Below are 24,104 nucleotides of genomic sequence, written 5' to 3' on the forward strand. Positions count from 1 at the left end.
CCACTAGCCCAAGGTTCATCTTCCTTGGATTGTATCAGCAATGCCTTCGTAGATTTAGTATGTGGCAGTGCTTAAAGGGGCAGAGGGGGCCAGGCATGGTGGCTGACACCTGTAATCCCAACACTTTGGGAGGCCTAGGCAGGTGGATCACTGGAGGTCAGGAGTTCAAGACCAGCCTGGCCAACATGGTGAAACCCCATCTCTACTAAAAATACAAAAATTAGCTAGGTGTGGTGGTGCATGCCCGTAATTCCAGCTACTTGGGAGGCTGAGGCACAGGAAACACTTGAACCTGGGAGGCAGAGGATGCAATGAGCTGAGATCGTGTCACTGCACTCCAATCTGGGTGACAGAGCAAGACTCCGTCTCAAAAAAAAAAAAAAAAAGCATGGAGGCCGGGCGCAGTGGCTCACGCCTGTAATCCCAGCACTTTGGGAGGTTGAGGTAGGCGGATCACGAGGTCAGGAGATCAAGACCATCCTGGCTAACATGGTAAAACCCCATCTCTACTAAAAAAATAAGCTGGGTGTGGTGGTGGGCACCTGTAGTCCCAGCTACTTGGGAGGCTGAGGCAGGAGGATGGTGTGAACCCAGGAGGCAGAGCTTGCAGTGAGCCGAGATCACGCCACTGCACTCCAGCCTGGGCGACAGAGCAAGACTCCGTCTCCAAAAATAAATAAATAAATAAAAATTTTTTTTAAAAAAGGTGTGGTAGGCAGAAGGGCTTAGCACTCAGAGAACCAAATGGGGCCCTGACATCCGCTCTGCAGGGCCGACATGCCACATGTCCAAATGGATTTGCAACTATCTTTTTCTTACCATACAGTCTCATTCTTTTTCCAAGTCTAATCTTTCAGTCAGAGATCCTCAACATATAAAGTATGGACTAAATGGACAGCAGATTTGGAATCTAACATGTTTATTAACACTCTAGATACACTGATCTGATACGTCGCTAGATGTGCAATGACCCTAATGACCTGCAGGAATGAAGGGGAGCAGCAGTGGCTGACCCAAAAATTTAATCCTGCACATTACAAGGGAACAGCATCATATACAGGCATTACACAACATGGGCAGGCAAGCAATTCTTATAATCAAAATTACCCTGGAGAATCCGGCAGAATGATGCCACACTAAATACCAAGGGACTGTCTTAAAATCCCAAACACACACTGGAATACTCTGGGAACTGGAAGGGATGGCCACTTCAATGGCTGGGCAGCAGATAAGGTTAGCAGCTACATTCTAGAGTCATACTCAGCCCTGCAAGTGGCTCACCCCATGAGACGGACTTGGTCCATCAAAGGGAAAAGCCATTTCATACCACAGTCAGTGAGTGGCATTTTAATGAGTTGGCCAATGTCATTTTTTTCATTTTCTTTTTTTTTTTTTAAGAGACACAATTGGCCAGGCATAGTAGCTCACACCTGTAATCCCAACACTTTGGGAGGCCAAGGTGGGTGGATCACCTGAGGTCAGGAGTTCAACATGGTGAAACCCCCATCTCTACTAACAATACAAAAATTAGCTGCGCACGAGTGGCTGCTTGCAATCCCAGCTGCTCAGGAGGCTGAGGCAGGAGAATCACTTGAACCTGGGAAGTGCAGGTTGCAGTGAGCAGAGATCGCACCACTGCACTTCAGCTTGGGTGACAGAGTGAGACTCCATTTAAAGAAAAAAAAAAAAGAACATGATCTTGCTCTGTTGCCCAGCCTGGAATGCAGTGGTGAAATCATAGAATCATAGCTCACTGCAGCCTCGAACTCCTGGACTCAAGGGATCCTCACCCACCCACCTCATTCTCCCGAGTAGCTGGGACTATAGGTGCACACCACCATATGTACAGGTAGGGTCTCATTATGTTGCCCAGGCTGGTATCAAACTCCTGGACTAAAGCAATCCTCCCAACTTGGCTTCCCAAAGCACTAGGATTACAGGCATGAACTATCACACTCAGCCTGCAACTGTAACTCATCTTGCCCACCCTCTTCCTTTGTTGCACGGGTGGAGTTGAAATCTCTTGGGTCAAAGGCATATATAATGAGTGCCACGGTATTAGAGTCTTCTCAGCCACAGACCCCACCCCTCACTTCAGTAGTCATCCTGAATACACCTTCCTTTGGTCCCTTGGGGAACCAGGCAAGAGTGGTGGGTGGATCCACACGAAGTCGTGACCACTGTAAAAAACAAATCTAGGGCACCTACATGGGGAACGCCATGAAGAAGCAAAATTAAAAGCTATACACTATTTTCCTTTTGCCCTGACAATGCCTTCCTTCCCCGTCTCTTTCCAAGTTTCTTCCAGATCAAGTATTTGAGTTTTGAATTATAATTCCCCAAAACCTTGCTGGATTGAACTGGATTTTCTTATTGCTCATACACAAAGTCAATCTCTCCTAATTCTTCATTATGCCTTAATTGTTTACAAAGTTGCTTACAGCAGTGTCCAACTTAATAACTGGGTCTGTCACTGGCAACCACCAGGTATCTTAACTGCACAAGGAGACAGACCACGTTGCTTTGCAGGCAAAACCACGACAATACTTATCTTGGAATTCTGAGAAGCCATTTCAAATCTCCATTTCTTTATCTAAAGACTTTTGGATTATTAAGGCAAACATATGAGAGGCTACATTCAAGCCTATGATTATTAAAAAAAAAAAAAAAAAGACCAGTACAATGTACAATGGCTCAGGCCTGTAATCAAAGCACTTTGGGAAGCCCAGGTGGGTGGATCACCTGAGGTCAGGAGTTCGAGATCAGCCTGGCCAACATGGTGAAACCCCATCTCTACTAAATACAAAAATTAGCTGAGTGTGGTGGCACATGCCTATAATCCCAGCTAGTTGGGAGGCTGAGGCATAAGAATCACTTGAACTAGGGAGACAGAGGTTGTGATGAGCTGAGATCGAGCCACTGCACTCCAGCCTGGGGGATACAGTGAGATTTTTTCTCCAAAACAACAAAAAAAAAGAACTTCACAACTTCTCTCTCTACCAGCTACTTCTGTGACCCTAAAACCGTCACATCACTCTTCACCCCTGTGCACTTTTAGCTGCAGTATCTAAGGGCCCAGTGGGCATTGAATATTGAGGTACTGAGGTAGAGACAAGGACCCAAAGCACCGTGAAAATGCAGTCATAGAGCCAGGCACCATGGTTCACGCCTGTAATCCCAGCACTTTGGGAGGCTGAGGCGGGTGGATTACCTGAGGTCAGGAGTTCAAGACCATCCTGGCTAACATGGTGAAACCCCATCTCTATGGAAAATACAAAAACTTAGCCAGGTGTGGTGGTGCATGCCTGTAATCCCAGCTACTTAGGAGGCTGAGGCAGGAGAATCGCTTGAACCCGGGAGGCAGAGGTTGCAGTGAGCTGAGATCGTGCCATTGCATTCCAGCCTAGGCAACAAGAGTGAAACTCTGACTCCATCTCAAAAAAAAAAAGAAAAGAAAAGAAAATGCAATCAGAGAATAACTTTGTCAGATATCATCTGGACCCAAGAGCAAAAGTCAACATAGCGGGGTGTATTGCTTCCTTTTTTGGAACATGGTAATTCAACCTTTCAATTTCTAGGAATCATCCATTGTCTACAGAAATACTTGCACATGTGCTCAAAAAAGATGTATACAAAGATGTGCACGATGAAAACTGTTGTAACAAAAAAATAATCAGAAACCACCTAAACGTTTATCAAGAGGAAAGTTGAAACAGTCTACAAGTCTGCCCATAACAAGATGGCTCAGTCTCCATTAGAACACATATTCCTTACAGGTAGGGAGTTTTCTCTGGTTTAAACGAACCAGGATGAGAGGAGGGAGACAATTTGAAAAATATAACTATTTGAAAAAATAACGTTTGTTTGTTTGTTTCTGGGATGCAGTCTCACTGTCACCCTGGCTGTAGTGCAGTGGCATGGTCTTGGCTCACTGCAACCTCCACCTCCAGGGTTCAAGCAGTTCTCATGCTTTGGTCTCCCAAGTAGCTGGAACTACAGGTGCCCACCGCACCCGGCTAATTTTTGTATTTTTAGGAGACTGGGTTTCACCATTTTGGCCAGGCTGGTCTCAAACTCCTGACCTCAAGTACTACACCCGCCTCGGGCTCCCAAAGCCCCAGGATTACAGGCGTGAGCCACCACACCTGGCCACCTTGGGGTATGTTTTTAAATTTCCATAATAAACATTTTTAAGGCACACACAAAATTGGAATACTATACAGCAATCTGTTGGCAGTGATTATCTCAGGTAAGATTTGGAGGGATTTTTCTCTTACTATGTATGTGATGTGCTATAATCGAAATGTTTGTGCCCCTTGCCCCCACAAAATTCATGTTGAAACGTAATCCCCAGTGTAATACTAGTACGAGGTAGGATTTTTAGGGGCTGGCCACAGAGGCTCACACCTGTAATCCCAGCATTTTGGGCGGATCACTTGAGGTCAGGAGTTCAAGACCAGACTGGCTAACATGGTGAAACCGCTACTCTACTAAAAATACAAAAAAATTAGCCGGGCGTGGTGGCAGGCACCTGTAATCCCAGCTACTCGGGAGGTTGAGGCAGGAGAATCACCTGAACCTGGGAGGCGGAGGTTGCAGTGAGCCAAGACTGCACCACTGCACTCCAGCCTGGGTGACAGACCAAGACTCTGTCTCGAAAAAAAAAAAAAAGAGGTAGGACCTTTAGGGAAGTGGTTAAATCATGAGGGCTCCATCCCCATGAATGGGATTAGTCCCCTTAAAAAAGAGGCTGATTGGCCAGGCGCGGTGGCTCAAGCCTGTAATCCCAGCACTTTGGGAGGCCGAGACGGGCGGATCACGAGGTCAGGAGATCGAGACCATCCTGGCGAACATGGTGAAACCCCGTCTCTACTAAAAAATACAAAAAACTAGCCAGGCGTGGTGGCGGGCGCTTGTAGTCCCAGCTACTTGGGAGGCTGAGGCAGGAGAATGGCGTGAACCCGGGAGGCGGAGCTTGCAGTGAACTGAGATCCGGCCACTGCACTCCAGCCTGGGCGACAGAGCAAGACTCTGTCTCAAAAAAAAAAAAAAAAGAGGCTGACATTGGGTCGGGCGCAGTGACTCACACCTGTAATCCCAGCACTTTGGGAGGACAAGGCAGGCGGATCACGAGGTCAAGAGTTGGAGACCAGCGTGGCCAGCATGGTGAAACCCTGTCTCTACTAAAATAGAAAAATTAGCCTGGCATGGTGGTGCACACCTGTAGTCCCAGCTACTCAGGAAGCTAGAGCAAGAGAATCACTTGAACCAGGGAGGCAGAGGTTGCAGTGAGCAAAGACCGCGCTACTGCACTCCAGCCTGGGCAACAGAGCAAGACTCTGTATCAAAAAAAAAAAAAAGGCTGCCATTATCCTTAACAAACTAATGCAGGAACAGAAAACCAAATACCACATGTTCTCACGTATAAATGAGAGCTAAAGGATGAGAACACAAGGACACAAAGAAGGGAACAACAGACACTGGAGCCTAGTAGAGGACAGAGGAAGGGAGGAGGGAAACAATCTGAAAAAATAACTATTGGTTACTAGGCTTAGTACCTGGGTGACAAAATAATCTATAACAAACCCCAAGACAAGTTTACCTACATAACAAACCTGTACATTTACCTGTGAACCTAAAATAAAAGGTTTTTTGTTTTCTGTTTGCTTGTTTGTTTTTGAGACAGAGTCTCACTCTGTTGCCAGGCTAGAGTGCAGTGGCACAATCCTGGCTCACTGCAACCTCCGCCTCCCAGGTTCAAGCAATTCTCTTGCCTCAGCCTCCTGAGTAGCAGGGACTATAGGTGCATGCCACCACACCTGGCGAATTTTTGTATTTTTAGTATACAGACAAGGTTTCACCATGCTGGCCAGGATGGTCTCGATCTCTTGACCTCGTGATCCGCCCTCCTTGACCTCCCTAAGTGCTGGGATTACAGGCGTGAGCCACCATGCCAGGCCAAAAGTTTTAAACATTAAAAAAAAAAGAACAGGCTGAAGAAATCATGTTTGCCCCTTCTGCCAGGTGAAGATGCAGCAAGAAGGCACCATCTTTGAAGCAGGGAGCCATCACCAGACACCAGAATCGCCAGTGCCTTGATCTTGGACTTCCCAGTCTTCACAACTGCGAGCAATGAATTTCTATTGTTTATAAATTACCAAGTCTAAGGTATCTATTATCACAGCCCGAACAGACTCAGATACACATTTAACCTTCTATATTTAACGTTGTATTGCATATTATGTTTGCAATAAGGAAGAAAAAAAAAAACAACTTTTCAAAAGTTATCATTTGCCATTAGAAGTAAAGCTGTAAATATACTGAAGGTGTTATCTATAGTGGATATAGCTGAAATGGTAGTAATTCAGTTACTGTCAAATTGCCAGTAACAGCTCAACTTTGACAATTATCAACACTTTTCTGTGTAAGTTTTTTTGTTGTGGTGGTGGTTTTGGATTTTTTTTTTTTTTGAAGGGGGTGTTGTTTTGTGTTTTGAGACAGGGTCTTACTCTGTCACCTAGGCTGGGCACAATCTTGGCTCACTGCAACTTGGCACAGGCTCACTGCAACCTGGCACTCTGTCACCCAGGCTGGGCACAATCTTGGCTCACTGCAACCTCCACCTCCCGGCTCCAAGCAATCCTCCAGCCTCAGCCTCCCAAGTAGCTGGGACCACAGACGTGTGCCCCCATGCCCCGGCTAATTTTTGCATTTTGTTGTACAGACAGGGTTTCACCATGTTGACTAGGTTGGTCTCGAACTCCAGAGCTCAAAGATCCGCCCACCTCGGTCTCCCAAGTGCTGGGATTACAAGCATGAGCCACTGCACCTGGCCTCTGTGCAAGTTGTAATATCACACTGCTGTATATTTTTACACAAATTATCTGATACTGTGCTTAATGTTTGACATTTATTTTGTTCACTGAGCAATACACTCATTCAACAAGTATTTATTAAGTACTTAACATATGCCAGACACTATTTTAGGTACTGGGGATGCAAGAGAAATTAAGAAAGACAAAAATCCCTTCCCTGGTTCCCAGATGCTCGTTCCCTTCCCTTCCCTCCCTTGGCCCAAGGCTAGGGGTACTTCTGCTGGAGACATCCTTCAGAGCTACTCTCTGTTCTATTTTCTCTAACAGTCCCCAAAGAAAATTTCCATCCCTATAGGAAGATTCAAAACACCTGGGCAGAAGCAGCTGCTGGACCCTTCTCCACATAGAAAAACAAAGCTTACATTCCAAAACAGACACTCAAAACGGGGAGGGAAAATAACATAATGTAATCACCCATTTTCAATCATGGCCTCTTAACCACTCCCCAGGAAACCTCTTCAAACATATGAAACATTTCCCTGGAAGAGGGTTCTATTAGAAAAAAATCTACATTCCACTAAACCAAGTCTTCTGATCACTAAATGGTTCTAGATAATTCACTGCTGTTAAGTAACCAGAGGACAGCCTCAAGACTAATGAAGGTGCCTGCAGATGGCTCAGTAAGCTAGCCTCGTCGCATAATTTCCTTTCCCTCCCACTCCCTACTTATAAATTTAAATATTCAAAAAAGAAGGCGGGAGCTTATTCAAACAAAAACAGAATGATGAACAAATATCTCAAGTACATTTTGAAGATACACAATATATTAAATGTTGTTGAGGTTCAGAGTTATGATTACTGGGTACCATTTATTGTCTCCTATGGGACAGGCAACATGACAAGTCTGGTCTGTGCATTAACTCATTCAATCCCAACACAGCCTCACTAGATACACATTATTCCCACTGGGTGCGGTGGCTCATGCCCGTAATTCCAGCACTTTCGGAGGCTAAAGCAGGCGGATCACTTGAAGTCAGGAGTTTGAGACCAGCCTGGCCAACATGGCAAAACCCCATCTCTACTAAAAATAAAAAAACTAGCTGAGTGTGGTGGTGCACCCCTATAGTCCCAGCTACTCAGGAGGCTGAGGCAGGAGAATCACTTGAACTCGGGATGTGGAGATTGCAGTGAGCTGAGATTGTGCCACTGTACTACAGCCTGGGCAACAGAGCAAGACTCCAAAAAAAGGATATACATTATTCTCGTTTTGCAGATGAGAAAAACTGAGAACAAAGTACCTATAAAATACCAAAGGGCACTATAGTGAACATATGCTGATTCTTTTCTACTCAGCATCCCCGGCTCCTTTGCATAACCACGCATCCCCCATCCCATGAGGTCCTGGTAATCACGCTGCCCTGACCCCTTTGGGCACTCCAACAAAACCGATCACAATACTTCACCTCCAGGGAGGCAAATGACCCAAAGCAGAGCCAAGTTAGAATCTTCCCTGGGATTGTACTAACCTAGATAAGGGAAGATAACCATTGGGCAGGGTGTGGTAGCCAGTCTCCAAAAATAGCACCCAATACCCCAGTCCTCTTGGGATTCATGCCCTTGTGTAGTTTCCTCTCAGGTGGAATTTGAGCAGCCCCAGAGCATGCATCAAACAATAGAAGGTAGCCAAAGAGATCCTATGTTCCTCCTAGGATAACCCCTAAGACAGCCTGGCAGCTTCCACTTTTGTGTTTTGGAAACCCTGAGCTACCGTCGAGGCTGTCCTACTAGAAAGACCATGTAGCTCAGAGGTCAGCAAGCCTTTTCGAAATGGGCCGAACAGGAATTATTTTGGGCTTTGTAGGCCATTTGATCTCTATCACAACTACTCAAATGCTGTTGTGGGCTGGGCACAGTGGCTCATGCCTGTAATCCAAGCATTTTGGGAGGCCAAGGTGGGAGGATTTCTTGAGGCCAGGAGTTCAAGACCAGCCTAAGCAATCTCATAAGATCCCATCTCTGCATAAAATTTAAAAATTAGCCATTAACGGTGGCATGGGCCTGTAGTTCTAGCTACTGAGGAGGCTGAGACAGGAGGATTGCCTGAGCCCAGGAGTTGGAGGCTGCAGTGAGCTATGATTGTGCTGCTGCACTCCAGCCAGAGTGAGACTTTGTCTCTAAAAAAATAAATAAAATGAAATAAAATGCTGTTATAATGTGAAAGCAGCCATAGGCACTGTACAAACACATGGGTATGGCTGTTCCAGTAAAACTTTGTTTACAAAATAGGCATCACAGGCTGTAGTTCCTTGACTTCTGATGTAGAGACCACAAAGAGGTGCCATGTAGACAGCAAAAGGCCCCGAGACTTCATGAAGAGAGACAGGCCCAACTGGGCCCAGTCTCCCAGCCAGGGCGCCAAACAGTGAGTAAGCCCTCTCACACATTCCAGTCCAGGAGAGTCCCAGGTGACGGCAAGCCTGGCCAATGTAAGGGCAGAGGAATTCCCAGCTGAGTCCAATCAACCTACACACACGAGAGGTAATACAATAACTTTTTTTTTTTTTAAGACAAAGTCTCACTCATTGCCCAGGCTAGAGTGCAATGGTGAGATCTTGGCTCACTGCAACCTCCACCTACCAGATTCAAATGATTCTCCTGCCTCAGCCTCCCAAGTAGCTGGGATTACAGGCGCCCACCACCACGCTCAGTTAATTCTTGTATTTTTAGTAGAGACAAGGTTTCACCATGTTGGCCAGGCTGGTCTCAAACTCCTGACCTCAAGTGATCCACCGCCTCAGTCTCCCAAAGTGCTGGGACTACAGGCATGAGCCACCGCGCCCAGCCACAATGACTATTGTTTTAAGTCACTAATATTTAGGGTGGCTGGTTGCACAGCAATGTTGTACAAGGCGGGGTTTCTCAAATTCAGCACTACTGGCATTGTGGGCTACATAATTCTGTGTTACAGGGGCTGCTTTGTGCACTGTAAGGTGTTTGGCAGCATCTCTGGCCTCACCCATTAACTGACAGTAGGACCCTTCCCCCCAACCTCACACACCACCATCCCCAGCCAGCTCTGACAACCGAAAACATCTCCAGGGGACAAAATCACCCACTGGTTGAAAAACACTAATGTGAGAGTATGAAACTGGGACACCAGCAGTCAACTGCCCCATCACATGGAAGTCAAGCAAAGTCAGAAACAGGGTGAAGGCAAGGCCGATACATGACTTCATAGGCCCTAGGTACTTTTGCCTTCCTCAGCCCCTTCCTCCATTAAAAACAAAAAAGAATTCGAAAATTATGTTTCATGGGGCCAGGCATGGTGGCTCAACGCCTGTAATCCCAAAGCTTTGGGAGGCTGAGGCAGGAAGACTGCTTAAAGCCTGGAGTTTGAGACCAGCCTGGGTAACATAGTAAGACCCTATCTCTACAGAAAAAAGCAAAAATTAGCTGGGCATGGTAGTGTGAGCCTGTAGTCCCAGCCACTGAGGTAGAAGGATTGCTTGAGCCTAGAAGGTTGAAACTGCAATAAGCCGTGATATACCACTGCACTCCAGTCTGGGTAACAGAGCAAGACCTTGTCTCCAAAAAAAACAAAAATTTTATTCTATGACTACATTGGTATAAAGATGAATGTAATCCAGAATCATTATACATTATTACATTCATTTTTTCCTGTAATTTTAAAACAAATTAAAATTTAATTCAGTTAATTAAAACTAATTAAATTCATTAAAATTAAATATCACAGGTTCTAAGCACAGTGCCTACATTGTCTAATAGAAAGTCAGTCCTGAGCAAGTATAAGCATGAGGTCATGGGGTATTATTGAGGTTTGTGGAACCAGCTATGCCAAAGTTAAAACTTAACTCATTCCTGGATTTCTCAGTTTCATGAGCCAATAAATTCACTCTTTTATTCACACAGGGTCTCACTCTGTCACCCAGACTGGAGTGCAATGGCACAATCATGGTTCATTGAGCCTTGACCTCTCGGGCTCCAGTGATCCTCCCACCTCAGCCTCCTGAGCAGCTGGGACCACGGGTGCAAGCCACCATACCCAGTTAATTTTTGTATTTTTTGTAGAGACAGGGTTTCACCATGTCGCCCAAGCTGGTCTTGAACTCCTGGGCTCAAGCGATTCGCCCACCTCAGCTTCCCAAAGGGCTGAGATTATAGGTAAGAGCCACTGCACCTGTCCTAAATTCAGTCTTTGAATTGAGTTTGTCACTTGCAACCAAGAAGCCCAACTTATCTGGTCTCCCAGCTATAAGAGGTGCAGCCTGAACTTGAACGTGGATCTATCTTATATAGAACCAGAGTTCTTACCCACTACTATCAACCAGTAACTCATTCTGCCTCAAGCATCTTTCTAGTTTTCTCTCTCAGGACAGTTTTCAAGAAAAAGTTCCCCAAACTTACACTTCCGGACAAAGTTGCTCACATGCTTAATCTTCATCAGAGCAGGCTGACTGCATTCTTCAAAGAGAACAAAGAGGGCATCTAATATCCCTTCTCGGGAAAGAGGAGACATCTGCTGTTGAGTCATAAAGGGTGGTTTCCCCTAAAAACAGCAAACAGCAGATGGAGACACTGTCAATAATGAAAAGCTTTGATCAATAACATCCACACAGAGTAAATTACAAGCCACCAACTCAGCTAACTGCTCACGACATGCTAACAGCACAATTCTGTGGCTTCATTCTTTAAAGCAGTGTCAACCGACAGTCATTATGGTATCACTTCCATGATTCCAGGACTGTGGGTTTCTTTCACCAGCACCTGGGAGGGAAAATTGCACAAGCATGGCCATTAACAAGAAAAGGTCCCTCACTCCTGAGGGTCTGAGGCTAGTGAGAATACTTCCTCTGGATCCTCTGGCTCTGACATGCTTCCATGTTTCTACAATAGGAAACATGGGTTTTTCACTTCTTTCATGTGTGCCCAGGGGTTTATTCATATAATTTCAGCTTTTTTAATTCATTTGAACAACCTAGAGTAATGAGAACTGAGTGACTATCATAAAGCCAAATTTACTCATGATCTGGAGAAATAGTTACAAACTGGCAGACTGTCTCTAGCCCACAGATATGTTTTGTTTGGCCTGTAGTGTTTAAGATAATTTGAATTATCTGCCAATATTTCAAAATCAGGAGATTCCATACAAAAAAAATAAAAATGGAGTCTCTGGCTTCTCTTGAAACACTGGCAGATCCGGCAACACGGCCTGGTCTTCCTGCTTCGCCTTCCTGCCCGATGACGCTGAGCTGGAGCTGAGTAATGCTGCCCCTCTCGGTAGCAGATGTGTTCAGGAGTTCACTGCAGGTCTGACTCCATCTTCCAACTGGCCCACCTAACTCATTTATACTCACTGCCCAGCCCCCAAAGACATGAGTCTGCAACCCTGGTGTAGAGCAGTGATTCCCACGTGCCAAGCCATGAATAGTGTGGTCTCTTTGCAAAGACGGCCTCCAACAGTTCCTCCAATTCGGTAGACACATGCTATTCCTTCCTTTAAGCGCTGGAGTCTATTTCTCCTATCTTTGAATCTGTGCCATCTCTGAGACTCTTCAACCAAAAGAACGTGACACAAGAGATACTGTGCCAGTTCAGGGCAGTGCCTTTAAGAAGCTCGTCAAGCGGCCAAGCATGCTGGCTCATGTCTGTCATCCCAGCACTTTGGGAGGCCAAGGCGGGTGGATCACTTGAGGTCAGGAGTTTGAGACCACCCTGGCCAACATGGTGAAACCCTGTCTCTACTAAAATACAAAAATTAGCCGGTCATGGTAGTGGGCACCTGTAATCCCAACCACTTGGGAGGCTGAGGCATGAGAATTGCTTGAACCCGGGAGTCGGAGGTTGCAGTGAGCCGAGATCACACCACTGCACTCCAGCCTGGGCAACAGAGAAAGACTCCCTCTCAAAAAACAGCAGCTTACCAGTTTCCACTTTTGGGAAGCCAGCCACCATGCAAAGATGCTTGGTCTAGACCAGGGGTGTACAATCTATAGCCCTTGGACCAAATCCAGACCACGGACTTTTTATAAGTTTTACTGGAACACAGCCACATCCATCATTTACATATTGTCTTTAACTGCTTTTGTGCTACCATGGCCAAGTTGAGTGGTTGCAACAGAAACTACAGGACCCACAAAGCCTAAAATATTTATTACTTACAAAAACAGTTACAAGTCAGCCAGGAGCGGTGGCTCACGCCTGTAATCCCAGCATTTTGGGAGGCTGAGGCAGGTGGCTCACAAGGTCAGAAGTTGGAGACCTGCCTGACCAATGTGGTGAAACCCTGTCTCCACTAAAAATGCAAAAATTGGTGGGGCGTGGAGGTGAGCACCTGTAATCCCAGCTACTCAGGAGGCTGGGGCAGGAGAATCGCTTGAACCCAAGAGGCGGAGGTTGCAGTGAGCAGAGATCATGCCACTACACTCCAGCCTGGGCGACAGGTCGAGACTCCGTCTTAAAAAAAAAAAGTTACGAGTCCTGGGCTACACTACTGAAAGACCTCATGGAAAACAAAGGCCACGTAAAAAAACACTAAGGTGCCCCAGCCAGCAGTCAGCACCCACATGTTCCAGTCCCAGACATAATCCCAGCTTAATGTAGCCCCACAAGTAACCCCAGCTGACATCACAAGATGAAGCAGAAGAACCACCTAGCTGAGTCCAGCCAATCCACAGAATCCTAAGAAAAATAAATCATTGTTGTTTTAAACGTTGAGTGCTTTGTTACACAGCACTGCTGCATTTGAACCACAAGAGCACTGGAGAATTTAAGGAAAAACAAACAAACAAACACATTATCTGGTCCTATGCCTCCCCTCCCCAACAACCTACTGAATTAGAATTTTCCAGACGGTAGCCTGGGATCTGTTTTATTAACAAGTTCCCCAGCAGGGCGAGGTGGCTCCCACCTGGAATCCTAGCACTTTGGGAGGCCAAAGTGGGAGGATCACTTGAGCCCAGGAGTTCAAGACCAGCCGGGGCAACACAGCGAGACCCCATCTCTACGAACAAACAAAAAAAATTAGCCAGGTGTAGTGGCATGATCCTGTAGTCCTAGCCACTCGTGAGACTGAGGTAGGAGGATCATTGGAGCCCAAGAAGTCAAGGCTGTAGTGAGCCAAGATTGTGCTGCCACACTCCAGCCTGGGCAACGGAATGACACCCTGGTCCCCAAGAGAGTCAGACCTCAGTCAGGTTTGGGAAGCACTGCATTCAAGGCTACCATATCTGTCACTTTAGTAATAGTTACCACTAACTCAGGAAAATAAAACGCTTTGTCTCTTGTATTCTTCAAGAGTTTAAACCAACTAAAGCAGGGGTTCCCAAATACAGTACTGGGTCTTAACAAGGTTTTCAACAGCCTGCAGTGAAATGAGAAAAAATGAACGCCACATGATATTTTTTTTAATAAAACTAAATGTATTCAAATTTTAAAATGGTCCTTTATTCTGAGATGATGTTCTTCCTGTCTGTTGTTTCTTAAAATGCCCTTTATGAAATAAAAGGGCAAGAAAATAGTAGGTTTTTCTTTTTATTTATTTATTTTTTTAAATATCCTTACTTGGCAAAATAAGAAAACCTGTGTCTACCCAGCAATTTGAGAAGTTTTGCTGGCTCTGAAAGTCTGACAATCACTGACCTCGAACATGTTAGGAAATCCTGTTGAGTAGAAGTAGAAAGGACAAAATGACACTCAGTGTAAGGTACTCACCTGAATGGAAAACAAAATTGCTACTGTATCTCAACCTCATTCAAACAGCACTATATGGGAAAAGAACAAACAGCATCCTTACCTGATCACTCAAGGCAAATGACAGGTATATAATACACTTGCAATAATAGCTTTACCGGGTGGGGGGAACTCAGCATTAAAAAGAGATGAACTGAGGGTTTACCTATAATTCTTCCTGTTATAATGACAAAATACAAGATATACTTAATAAACTCTGACATGCACAGACGGTGTGGCCCAATGGCTATGTGGTCAGCCTTTGGAGTCGGACCAACCAAAGATGGAGTCTGATCTTGGCTCCATCTGCAAAGCCCAATGTGTATGATCTTGGGCAAGGCCTTGTCTACCTCCATATATGTCTATATCTGTTGCTTCCTATTTATGTATTTATTTAGAAACAGGGCCTCATTCTGTCACCCAGGCTGGAGTGCAGTGTCACAATCTCAGCACACTGCAACATCTGCCTCCGGGGCCCCAGCGATGCCCCCACCTCAGCCTCCTAAGTAGCTGGGACTATAGGCACACACCACCATGTCTGGCTAATTATTTATACTTTTTGTAGAGATGGGGTTTCACCATTTTGCCCAAGCTAGTCTTGAACTCTTAGATTCAAGCAATCCACCTGCCTCAGCCTCCTGAAGTACTGGGATTACAGGTGTGAGCCACCACACCTGGCCTGTTGTATCCTAAATAAAAACTTTTTTTTTTTTTTTTGAGACAGAGTGTCACGCTGTCGCCCAGGCTGCAGTACAGTGGCGCGATCTCGGCTCACTGCAAGCTCCGCCTCCTAGGTTTACGCCATTCTCCTGCCTCAGCCTCCCAAGTAACTCGGACTACAGGCGCCCGCCACATCACCCAGCTAGTTTTTTTGTATTTTTTTAGTAGAGACAGGGTTTCACCGTGTTAGCCAGGATGGTCTCGCTCTCCTGACCTCGTGATCCGCCCATCTCGGCCCCTCAAAGTGCTGGGATTACAGGCTTGAGCCACCGCGCCCGGCGATAAAAACTTTTTATTTAAAGTTTAAATAAAAATAGTCCTTACCTCTGTTATGAGGCTGAAGTTGGATACTCAGAAACATGCCAGTTCTATACCAGACACATTGGAAGTCATAACTATTACATACTCAGCACAATATAAGCCCTTAATAAGTAAGTTGGAAACGTTTTTTTCTTTTTTTTAAGATACAGGGTCTTGCTCTGTCACCCAAGCTGAAGTGCAGTGGCACGATCTTAACTCACTGCAACCTCTGCTTCCAGGGCTCAAGTGATCCTCCCGCCTCAGCCTCCCAAGTAGCTGGGACTACAGGCACCCACCATCACAGTCAGCTATTTTTTGTGTTTTTAGTAGAGAAGGGGTCTCACCATGTTGCCCAGGCTGGTCTCAAACTCCTGACCTCAAGCAATCCGCCCGCCTCAGCCTCCCAAAGTGCAAGGATTACAGGTGTGAGCCACCACACCCAGCAAGTTAGAGATATTTTGAAGTAGCATGATAAAGGGGCTGAAAAGTAGCAGCACTCCAGTCATCGAAGGTTAAAGACAGACTATTCATTTGTGAAAAATATGTCAAGACTTAAAATGCTGATGGGGATGGTCCCACAGAACAACCTAAGCTTTCAATTTGTTTCCACTCTGATCTGTGTAAACACCCAATACCAATATTTTGGAAAAAACAAAAAGTTATCAAGAATACTTCATTGTTCATCACCTTACAGGTATCCTACATAACTACCTTCCTAAATATAATTCCTATTAAGGAAACAGAAATTTAGTATTAATATTATAACTAATACTATTCTATGCTGAGTATTAACAATATTTACCATTTTTTATAAGGGGTTTACCAAAAGCCAGGCAAGGTGCTAAATGCTTTATATGTAATATCTCATTTAATCCTCACAACAACCCTGTGGATTAGGTACTACAACCTCTACGTTATTTTTTTGTTTTTTTGTTTTTTTTTTTGAGATGGAGTCTCACTCTGTCCACCAGGCTGGAGTGCAGTGGCGCGATCTCGGCTCACTGCAAGCTCCGCCTCCTGGGTTCACGCCATTCTCCTTCCTCAGCCTCCCTAGTAGCTGGGACTACAGGCGCCCGCCACCGCGCCCAGCTAATTTTTTGTATTTTTAGTAGAGACGGGGTTTCACCATGGTCTCGATCTCCTGACCTTGTGATCCGCCCGCCTCGGCCTCCCAAAGTGCTGGGATTACAGGCGTGAGCCACCGCGCCCGGCCCATTTTTTTGTTTTCTTTTGTTTTGTTTTGAGTTGGAGTCTCACCCACTCTGCTGCCCAGGCTGGAGTGCAGTGGCACGATCTCAGCTCACTGCAACCTCCGCCTCCCAGGTCCAAACAATTCTCCTGCTTCAGTCTTTCAAGTAGCTGGGATTACAGGTGCATGCCACCACCACACCCAGCTAATTTTCTATATTTTTAGTAGAGATGGGGTTTCACTATGTTGGCCAGGCTGGTCTCGAACACGTGACCTCAAATAATCTACCCACCTCAGCCTCCCAAAATACTGGGATTACAGGCTACAACCTATTTTAAAGAACAGCAAATGGACTCAGAAAAGGTAATTGACTCACCCAGAGTAACACAGCTAACTAGTGCTGGGACTGGGATTCAACTCTAAATCTTCACGTTCTCTGTTGTCACCCTGACTTATGAATACATAAATCAAACAAGGATTTCTACTTCACCAGTGTTCCATATACATCAGAAACAAAAGAATTAAAAATCTATTTGGAAGTAATCTTATGACATTAAGTTTTAACACATCTGGGATGACAGAAATGTGTTATCTTGAGAGGAATGAGGGTTAAACAGGTGTGATATTCATCAAAACTTTTTTTAAAATCTTAAAAAACAAACATCCCTGCAATGAAAATGAATAGGATGATACCCACAGAAATTGTAGTTTTAAAAAGCATCTTTGTTCATTTATTTTTTTTTCTCCAATAAAAGGACAAACTTACCCTGGTGCAGTGACTTACGCCTGTAAGCCCAACACTTTCAGAGGCTGCGACAGGTGGATCACTTGAGCCCAGGAATTCGAGACCTGCCTGGGCAACATGGTGAAACCTCATCTCTACAAAAAATACAAAAATTAGCCAGATGTGGTGGCACACACCTGTGGTCCCAGCTACTTGGAAAGCTGAAGTGGGAGGAATGCTTGAGCCCGGGAGGTCAAGGCTACAGTGAGCCATGATTGTGCCAACGCACTCCAGCCTGAGCCACAGAGCAAGACCCTGTCAATCAATTAATGAACTTTAGTACAGAAGTGTAAAGTGTGAGAAATATGAAAAGATCTCCCTCCTAAGGCAAGTTCAGCTATCTACTACTGCACAGTGTCCTTTTTCCAAAAGAATCAGTGCATATAAAACTCCAAATAGAAGGCCAGGTGCAGTGGCTCACACCTATAACCCCAGTGCTTTGGGAGGCCAAGGCAGGAGGCTCACTTGAAGTCAGGTGTTCAATATCAGCCTGGGCAACATAGTGAGACCCCATCCCTACAAGAAATTTTAAAAATAACTGGGTATGGTGGCACAGGCCTAGAGTCGACAGAAGACCTTGTTTCAAGCAAAACAAAACAGAATTTCTCCTAAAATATTATCCTTGGTCCTATAATGAAAGCAAGCCAGGCAGAGTTCATGCCTGTAATCCCAGCACTTTGGGAGGCCAAGGCAGGTGGATCACTTGAGGTCAGGAGTTTGACCCCAGCCTGGCCAACATGGTGAAACTCCGTCTCTATTAAAAAAAAAAAAAAAAACAAAACTTAGTCGGGTGTGGTGGCAGGCGCCTATAGTCCCAGCTACTCTGGAGGCGGAGGCAGGAGAATCGCTTGAACCCAGGAGGCGGAGGTTGCAGTGAGCAGAGGTTGCACCACTGTACTCCAGCCTGAGCGACAAAGTGAGACTCTAAATAAATAAATAAAATAAAAGCAAAGGTGAGTGACAAGGAGATTCCAAGGAAACACACAGGTGAGCAAAGTTGGCAGGGTAGGCTGTTACCTGGAAGAACAGATTCAGCCTGGAGGCCCGGCTGGCAATGGGTTCAGCAGCACCAGCATCCAAAGGATTCCGCGCTCCATATTTGAACTTCAACATCTCCCCACTGGTGCTGAAAGGATATCAGAAAAGTGAAGTATGTCCTATGTTTTGAGCAGGAAGGGCTTGAGAGATCCTGATCTCCCTCAAGGTATCAAGGACAAGGAGATGAAAATTAGTGAGGGCCGGGCGCAGTGGCTCAAGCCTGTAATCCCAGCACTTTGGGAGGCCGAGATGGGCGGATCACGAGGTCAGGAGATCGAGACCATCCTGGCTAACCCGGTGAAACCCCGTCTCTACTAAAAAATACAAAAAACTAGCAGGGCGAGGTGGCGGGCGCCTGTAGTCCCAGCTACTCGGGAGGCTGAGGCAGGAGAATGGTGTAAACCCGGGAGGCGGAGCTTACAGTGAGCTGAGATCTGGCCACTGCACTCCAGCCTGGGCGACAGAGTGAGACTCCGTCTCAAAAAAAAAATAAAATAAAATAAAATAAAATTAGCTACCACTCCAGTTTTAGGAAGCTCAGTCTAATCATGGAGATTAAACACCAGATTTTAACTCACCGTAACAGGAGGTGATACACTTATCTGACATACTCTCTTACTTATCAATGTGTCTATTATCTCCCCCCTTAGAATGGAAGCTCCACAAGGGCAGAGATTTTTGCCCCCACACAGTGGGGGCACACATAGCCTGGCACATACATAAATAGGTGCGAATAAATAGTTATTAAATGAATGACTGAAATAAGCAAACTATATATAGTTTGTTGGAAGGTGTTAAGTGCTATGAGGTAAAAACAAAACCGAGCAAGATAAGGGCAACGGGGGTGAGACGGTGCAATTTTTAGTGTGGTCAGGTAAGACTTCACAGAGAAGCCACCATTTGACCCAAGACTTGAAGACCTGAAGCGGGTGACCAGCAAGCCATGTTGATATCTGGGGAAAGAAAGATATCCGTGGTTGGCCGGGCGCGGTGGCTCAAGCCTGTAATCCCAGCACTTTGGGAGGCCGAGATGGGCGGATCACGAGGTCAGGAGATCGAGACCATCCTGGCTAACAAGGTGAAACCCCGTCTCTACTAAAAAAATACAAAAAACTAGCCGGGCGAGGTGGCGGGCGCCTGTAGTCCCAGCTACTCAGGAGGCTGAAGCAGGAGAATGGCGTGAACCTGGGAGGCGGAGCTTGCAGTGAGCTGAGGGTCCGGCCACTGCACTCCAGCCTGGGCGACAGAGCGAGACTCCGTTTCAAAAAAAAAAAAAAAAAAAAAAGAAAGATATCCGTGGCAAAGGAAACAGCCGAGCCAAAAGCACTGAGGCAGGACCTGGCCTCTCCAACAATAACAGGGAGACCAGAGGGACTGGAGCAGAGCGAAAGAGGCGGGGGCATCAGGAGGTGGTGGGGTGGGCATGAGGTATGAAGACACAAACAGAGAGGTTAAGAAAATTGCTATCACGCAGGTAATAAGGAACTGGCTGACTACACTGGGCAGAATAATGCAGTTAGCGCTGACAGGAGGCAGAGCTGAAGAGACACAGGACTCCGCCTGGTTTAGGGGAGGAGCAAGCCTCCCGCCCCGGCACCACCCGGCAGACCCCTCGGCTCCCGAGGAGGGTGGGCGCGCGCACAGCCAGCCTGGGAAGACCCTCCAGGCCTCCCGCAGCCCTAGAGGTGGAAGCACCGCCCTCCCCGCGACGGGAGGGAAAGCCGGGACTGGTGTGAGTGGAGGCGGCCGTCCCCTGACCTTGCGGAGCAGGGTGCAATAGAATTGGGTCTAGGGGCTCAGACTCACGCTCTGCGGACCCGGCTGGTCTCCGATCTGCTCCGCCCCGCGCCTCCCGCCGCCGCGTTTGAACCAGAGGAACGGCGCGGGAGGGTCTCAGCCGTGTCTGGACCAATCAGCGTGCCCGCTCCTATGATAGACATGGGCTTCTCAGCCAGGCCCCGCCCACATGCTTAAAGTGATGGAGAAAGTGAAAAGGAGAGCCAATCAAATTGCATCTTCCTTTGACTCGCGACCAATGGGATAAAGGGAAGGGCAAAGTCGGCTGGGCAGGTCTTGGCAGTTTGAAATTGGCGGTTAAGCAGGATGCTGCGTTTGGGGACGCGACTGTTTATCTAGGATCCCTGAGGAGGTCGCCTGGGCGCTGTCCCCTGCTCTCGGCCACCTGCGAGGAGGTAGGCAGCCAGGTTACTCAGCCTGGTCTTCTTTCTCTCTCATGCGGCTAAGGTGGAAGTACTTGTCACCTGGGGAAACCCAATGGTTCTCTGCTACAGCTGAGGCGGCCAATGTTTTGAGGTTGACTTCAACCTACCTTGATTACTCTATCTCTCGGCTGACTGCCCTGCAAGGAGTTGATGAAAGTCATTGAGGCTGTCTGAAAGGACACTTTAAAATAAATTATAGAAGCGATACTTAAAACAGGCACTTCACCAAAACGGAAATCCAGATGACCAACAAATGTATGAAAGGTGTCAACCTCGTTCCTAATCAGAAAATATGAAAAATAAAGTCACAATGAGAAACAATAACACTCAAATTCGAGAACAACAACAAAAAAAGGATGTGACAGTGTTTGCGAAGATGTAGAGGTACACACATTTATACAGTACCCGTAGACGTGTAAATGGACACAATCTCTGAAATTAAAAAAAAAAGTATGGCACTATTTGCTAACATTGAAGATTTGTGCATTCTGTGACTATTGCTAGGAGTAGTTTCTCTACCTAAGAAAAACTCCTATTTATTTATTTATTTATTTATTTTTATTTTGAGGCGAAGTCTTGCTCTGTCTCCCAGGCTGGAGTGCAATGGCACGATCTCGCCTCACTGCAACCTCCGCCTCCCAGGTTCAAGCTATTCTCTTGTCTCACCCTCCCAAGTAACTGGGATTACAGGCGCACACCACCATGCCCAATTGTTTGTATTTTTAATAAAGATGGGGGTTTCACCATGTTGGCCAGGCTGGTCTTGAACTCCTGACCTCAAGTGATCCCGCCCACCTCGGCCTCCCACAGTGGTGAGATTACAGGCCTTAGCCACCGCTCCCAGCGAGAAACTCCTACTTATGTACACCAAGAGATGTGTATAAGAATACAAAATAGTGTTGGCAAAAAACTGGAAGCGACATAAATGTCCATCAGCAGTAGAAAAGACAAAATTGTATATTGCAGTGTTTTCATAAACAATGAACAAGAATAAACTGCAACTAACCACAATGACATAATGAGTCTCAAAACAAGGCCTAATGAAGGAAGCAAGACAATGACATATGATTCCATTCATATAAATTCCAAAAGCGGACAAAACAAAGCAACATAGTTTAAGGAGGGATGTATTTAGGTTGATGCAAATCATTGAGGTTTTTGCCATTTTTAAAAGTAATGACAAACCCATAAAGAAAGCAAAAGTCAGAATACTAGTTACCTGATGGAGGCCTTTCAGCGTGTTGGGGTGCTGCTATGATCTATTTCTTAACCTAGGTAGCAACAATATGGATGTGGTTTTATAATGATTAAATTGTGTGTATGTGTGTGCACACGTGTGTATGTGTATGTTCTGTTTATAAATGTAAAGTCTTTTTCGTACTCTCCTAATTCTATAGTAGACAGAACTGGAGATGTGTTCTCTCACAACTCGCACACACACACACGCACACCAGCACTTGATTAAAGCTACAGGCTTGCTTAGTACACATTTGTTTAGTTTTTTTTCGTTCCCTAAACATAACTTACTTCTTGTTCCCGGGGCCAGTAATGGATAGCTACTATTTATCAAGCACCTCTTTTTTTTTTTTTTTCTTAGACAGAATCTCACTCTGTCACCCAGGCTGGAGTTCAGTGGCACAATCACGACTTACTGCAGCTTCCACCTCTCCAGGCTCATGTGATCATCCCCCCTCAGCCCTCCCAGTAGCTGGAACACACAGGCATGTACCACCATGCCTGGCTAATTTTTTTTTTTTTGTAGAGATGGAGTCTCCCTGTGTTGCCCAAGCTGATCTCAAACTCCTGGACTCAAGCAATCATCCTGCCCAACCTCCCAAAGTGCTGGGATTAAGGTGTGAGCTACTGCGCCCAGCCCAGAAACTTCTATGTAAAGAAAATAACTGGCTGGACCCAATGGCTCATGCCTGTAATCCCAACACTTTGGGAGGCCAAGGTGGGCGGATCACTTGAGGTCAGAAATTTGAGACCAGCCCGACCAATGTGGTGAAACCCCATCTCTACTAAAAATACAAAAATTAGTCTGGCATGGTGGCAAACACCTGTAATCCCAGCTACTCAGGAGGGTAAGGCAGGAGAATCACTTGAACCTGAGAGGTGGAGGTTGCGGTGAGCCGAGATCTCGCTCGCCACTGCACTCCAGCCTGGGTGAGAGAGTGAGGCTCTGTCTTAAAAAAAAAAAAAAAAAATTATCATTAGCTGAGTGAGCTGAGAGCTTTCTAGGTGCGAGCCATATTCCTTCAATAGCCCCTGAAGTAGGCACTATTATTAGCATCTGCCTCTATGGAAAGGAGCCACTCTCATGCTGGCTCAGATGCAAATATCCCAGATATTCCTTGGTTCCCAAAGATGTGTTCCCATAACTGATATGAGCAACACTTTCAGGTGGCAAAAAAAAGTCACTTATGTGTTAAATTATATATTTTACTGTGTGTTAGGAAAAACTATAGCTAGCCCATCAAACCAAGTATTTTATAGATGATACCACTTGGGGTGAGACCAAAGGAAATATTTAAGAAGAAAAAATGAGCCAGTAAGTGAAATATTAAGTAATCAGTAGTACAGGTTGCACATGGGTATAGCTTTAGAACAAATCTTGAAATTTCAGAACACCGCATCATTTGACATAATTCTCAAGCAAGTCTGTGAAGTAGGCACTATTGTTAGCAACCCCATTTACCAGCAGAGAAATTCAAGCTTACAGAAATTAAGTCACACACTAGTAAACAGTGGAGCCAGGACCTGAACTGGTTCTTTCATTCTAAAGCCCGTTTTGATAACCACCAAACTGTATTGACTTATGTTTATCCCAGCACCTAGTACATAATATTTATAAATATTTGTGGACTAAATGATGAACTCTAACTCCATGTCTATTTGATTACAATTTAATTACTTCTTTCCAGCCTACCAACAATCAACTTTGTAGGTTCTCCATAGAAGTGTATTAAATTTACAAATGAATTGTCTTCTGATTCTACACACTACTTATTATACCTTCTCAGGGTGCAGGTATGTCCGGAAGCAGTAGTGCACAACCTTGCATTCACATTGAGATCACCTGGGAAGCTTTAAAAGAACATTGACACCTGGACCCCATCCTTGGAGATCCTCATTTCATTGTTCCAGAATCAAGCCTAGGAATTGGGATTTGGTCAAGCTGCCCAAGTGATACGGTTTGCCTGTGTCCCCACCCAAATCTTATCTTGAATTCCCACCTGTTGTGGGAGGGACGGAGTGGGAGATAGTCGAATCATGGTGGCAGGTCT

General features: G+C 45.7%; 1 protein-coding gene across 1 annotated transcript in view; it reads right to left on the bottom strand.

The window, feature by feature from the left end:
* The window catches only part of CIT (citron rho-interacting serine/threonine kinase), a 196,755-nt gene extending 176,260 nt beyond the window's left edge, over window positions 1-20,495 (bottom strand). Inside the window, exons 1-3 of the mRNA XM_023204554.2 lie at window positions 20,402-20,495; window positions 18,575-18,683; window positions 11,241-11,382 (exon numbers count right to left, since the gene is read on the bottom strand). Coding sequence (XP_023060322.1) covers window positions 11,241-11,382; window positions 18,575-18,670 — 238 coding nt within the window. The 5' untranslated portion in view covers window positions 18,671-18,683; window positions 20,402-20,495. The remainder of the gene's footprint in view (window positions 1-11,240; window positions 11,383-18,574; window positions 18,684-20,401) is intronic.
* Window positions 20,496-24,104: the final 3,609 nt, after the last annotated feature.

Source organism: Piliocolobus tephrosceles, chromosome 10, assembly GCF_002776525.5.
Source record: "Piliocolobus tephrosceles isolate RC106 chromosome 10, ASM277652v3, whole genome shotgun sequence".
NCBI classification, from domain to species: domain Eukaryota; kingdom Metazoa; phylum Chordata; class Mammalia; order Primates; family Cercopithecidae; genus Piliocolobus; species Piliocolobus tephrosceles.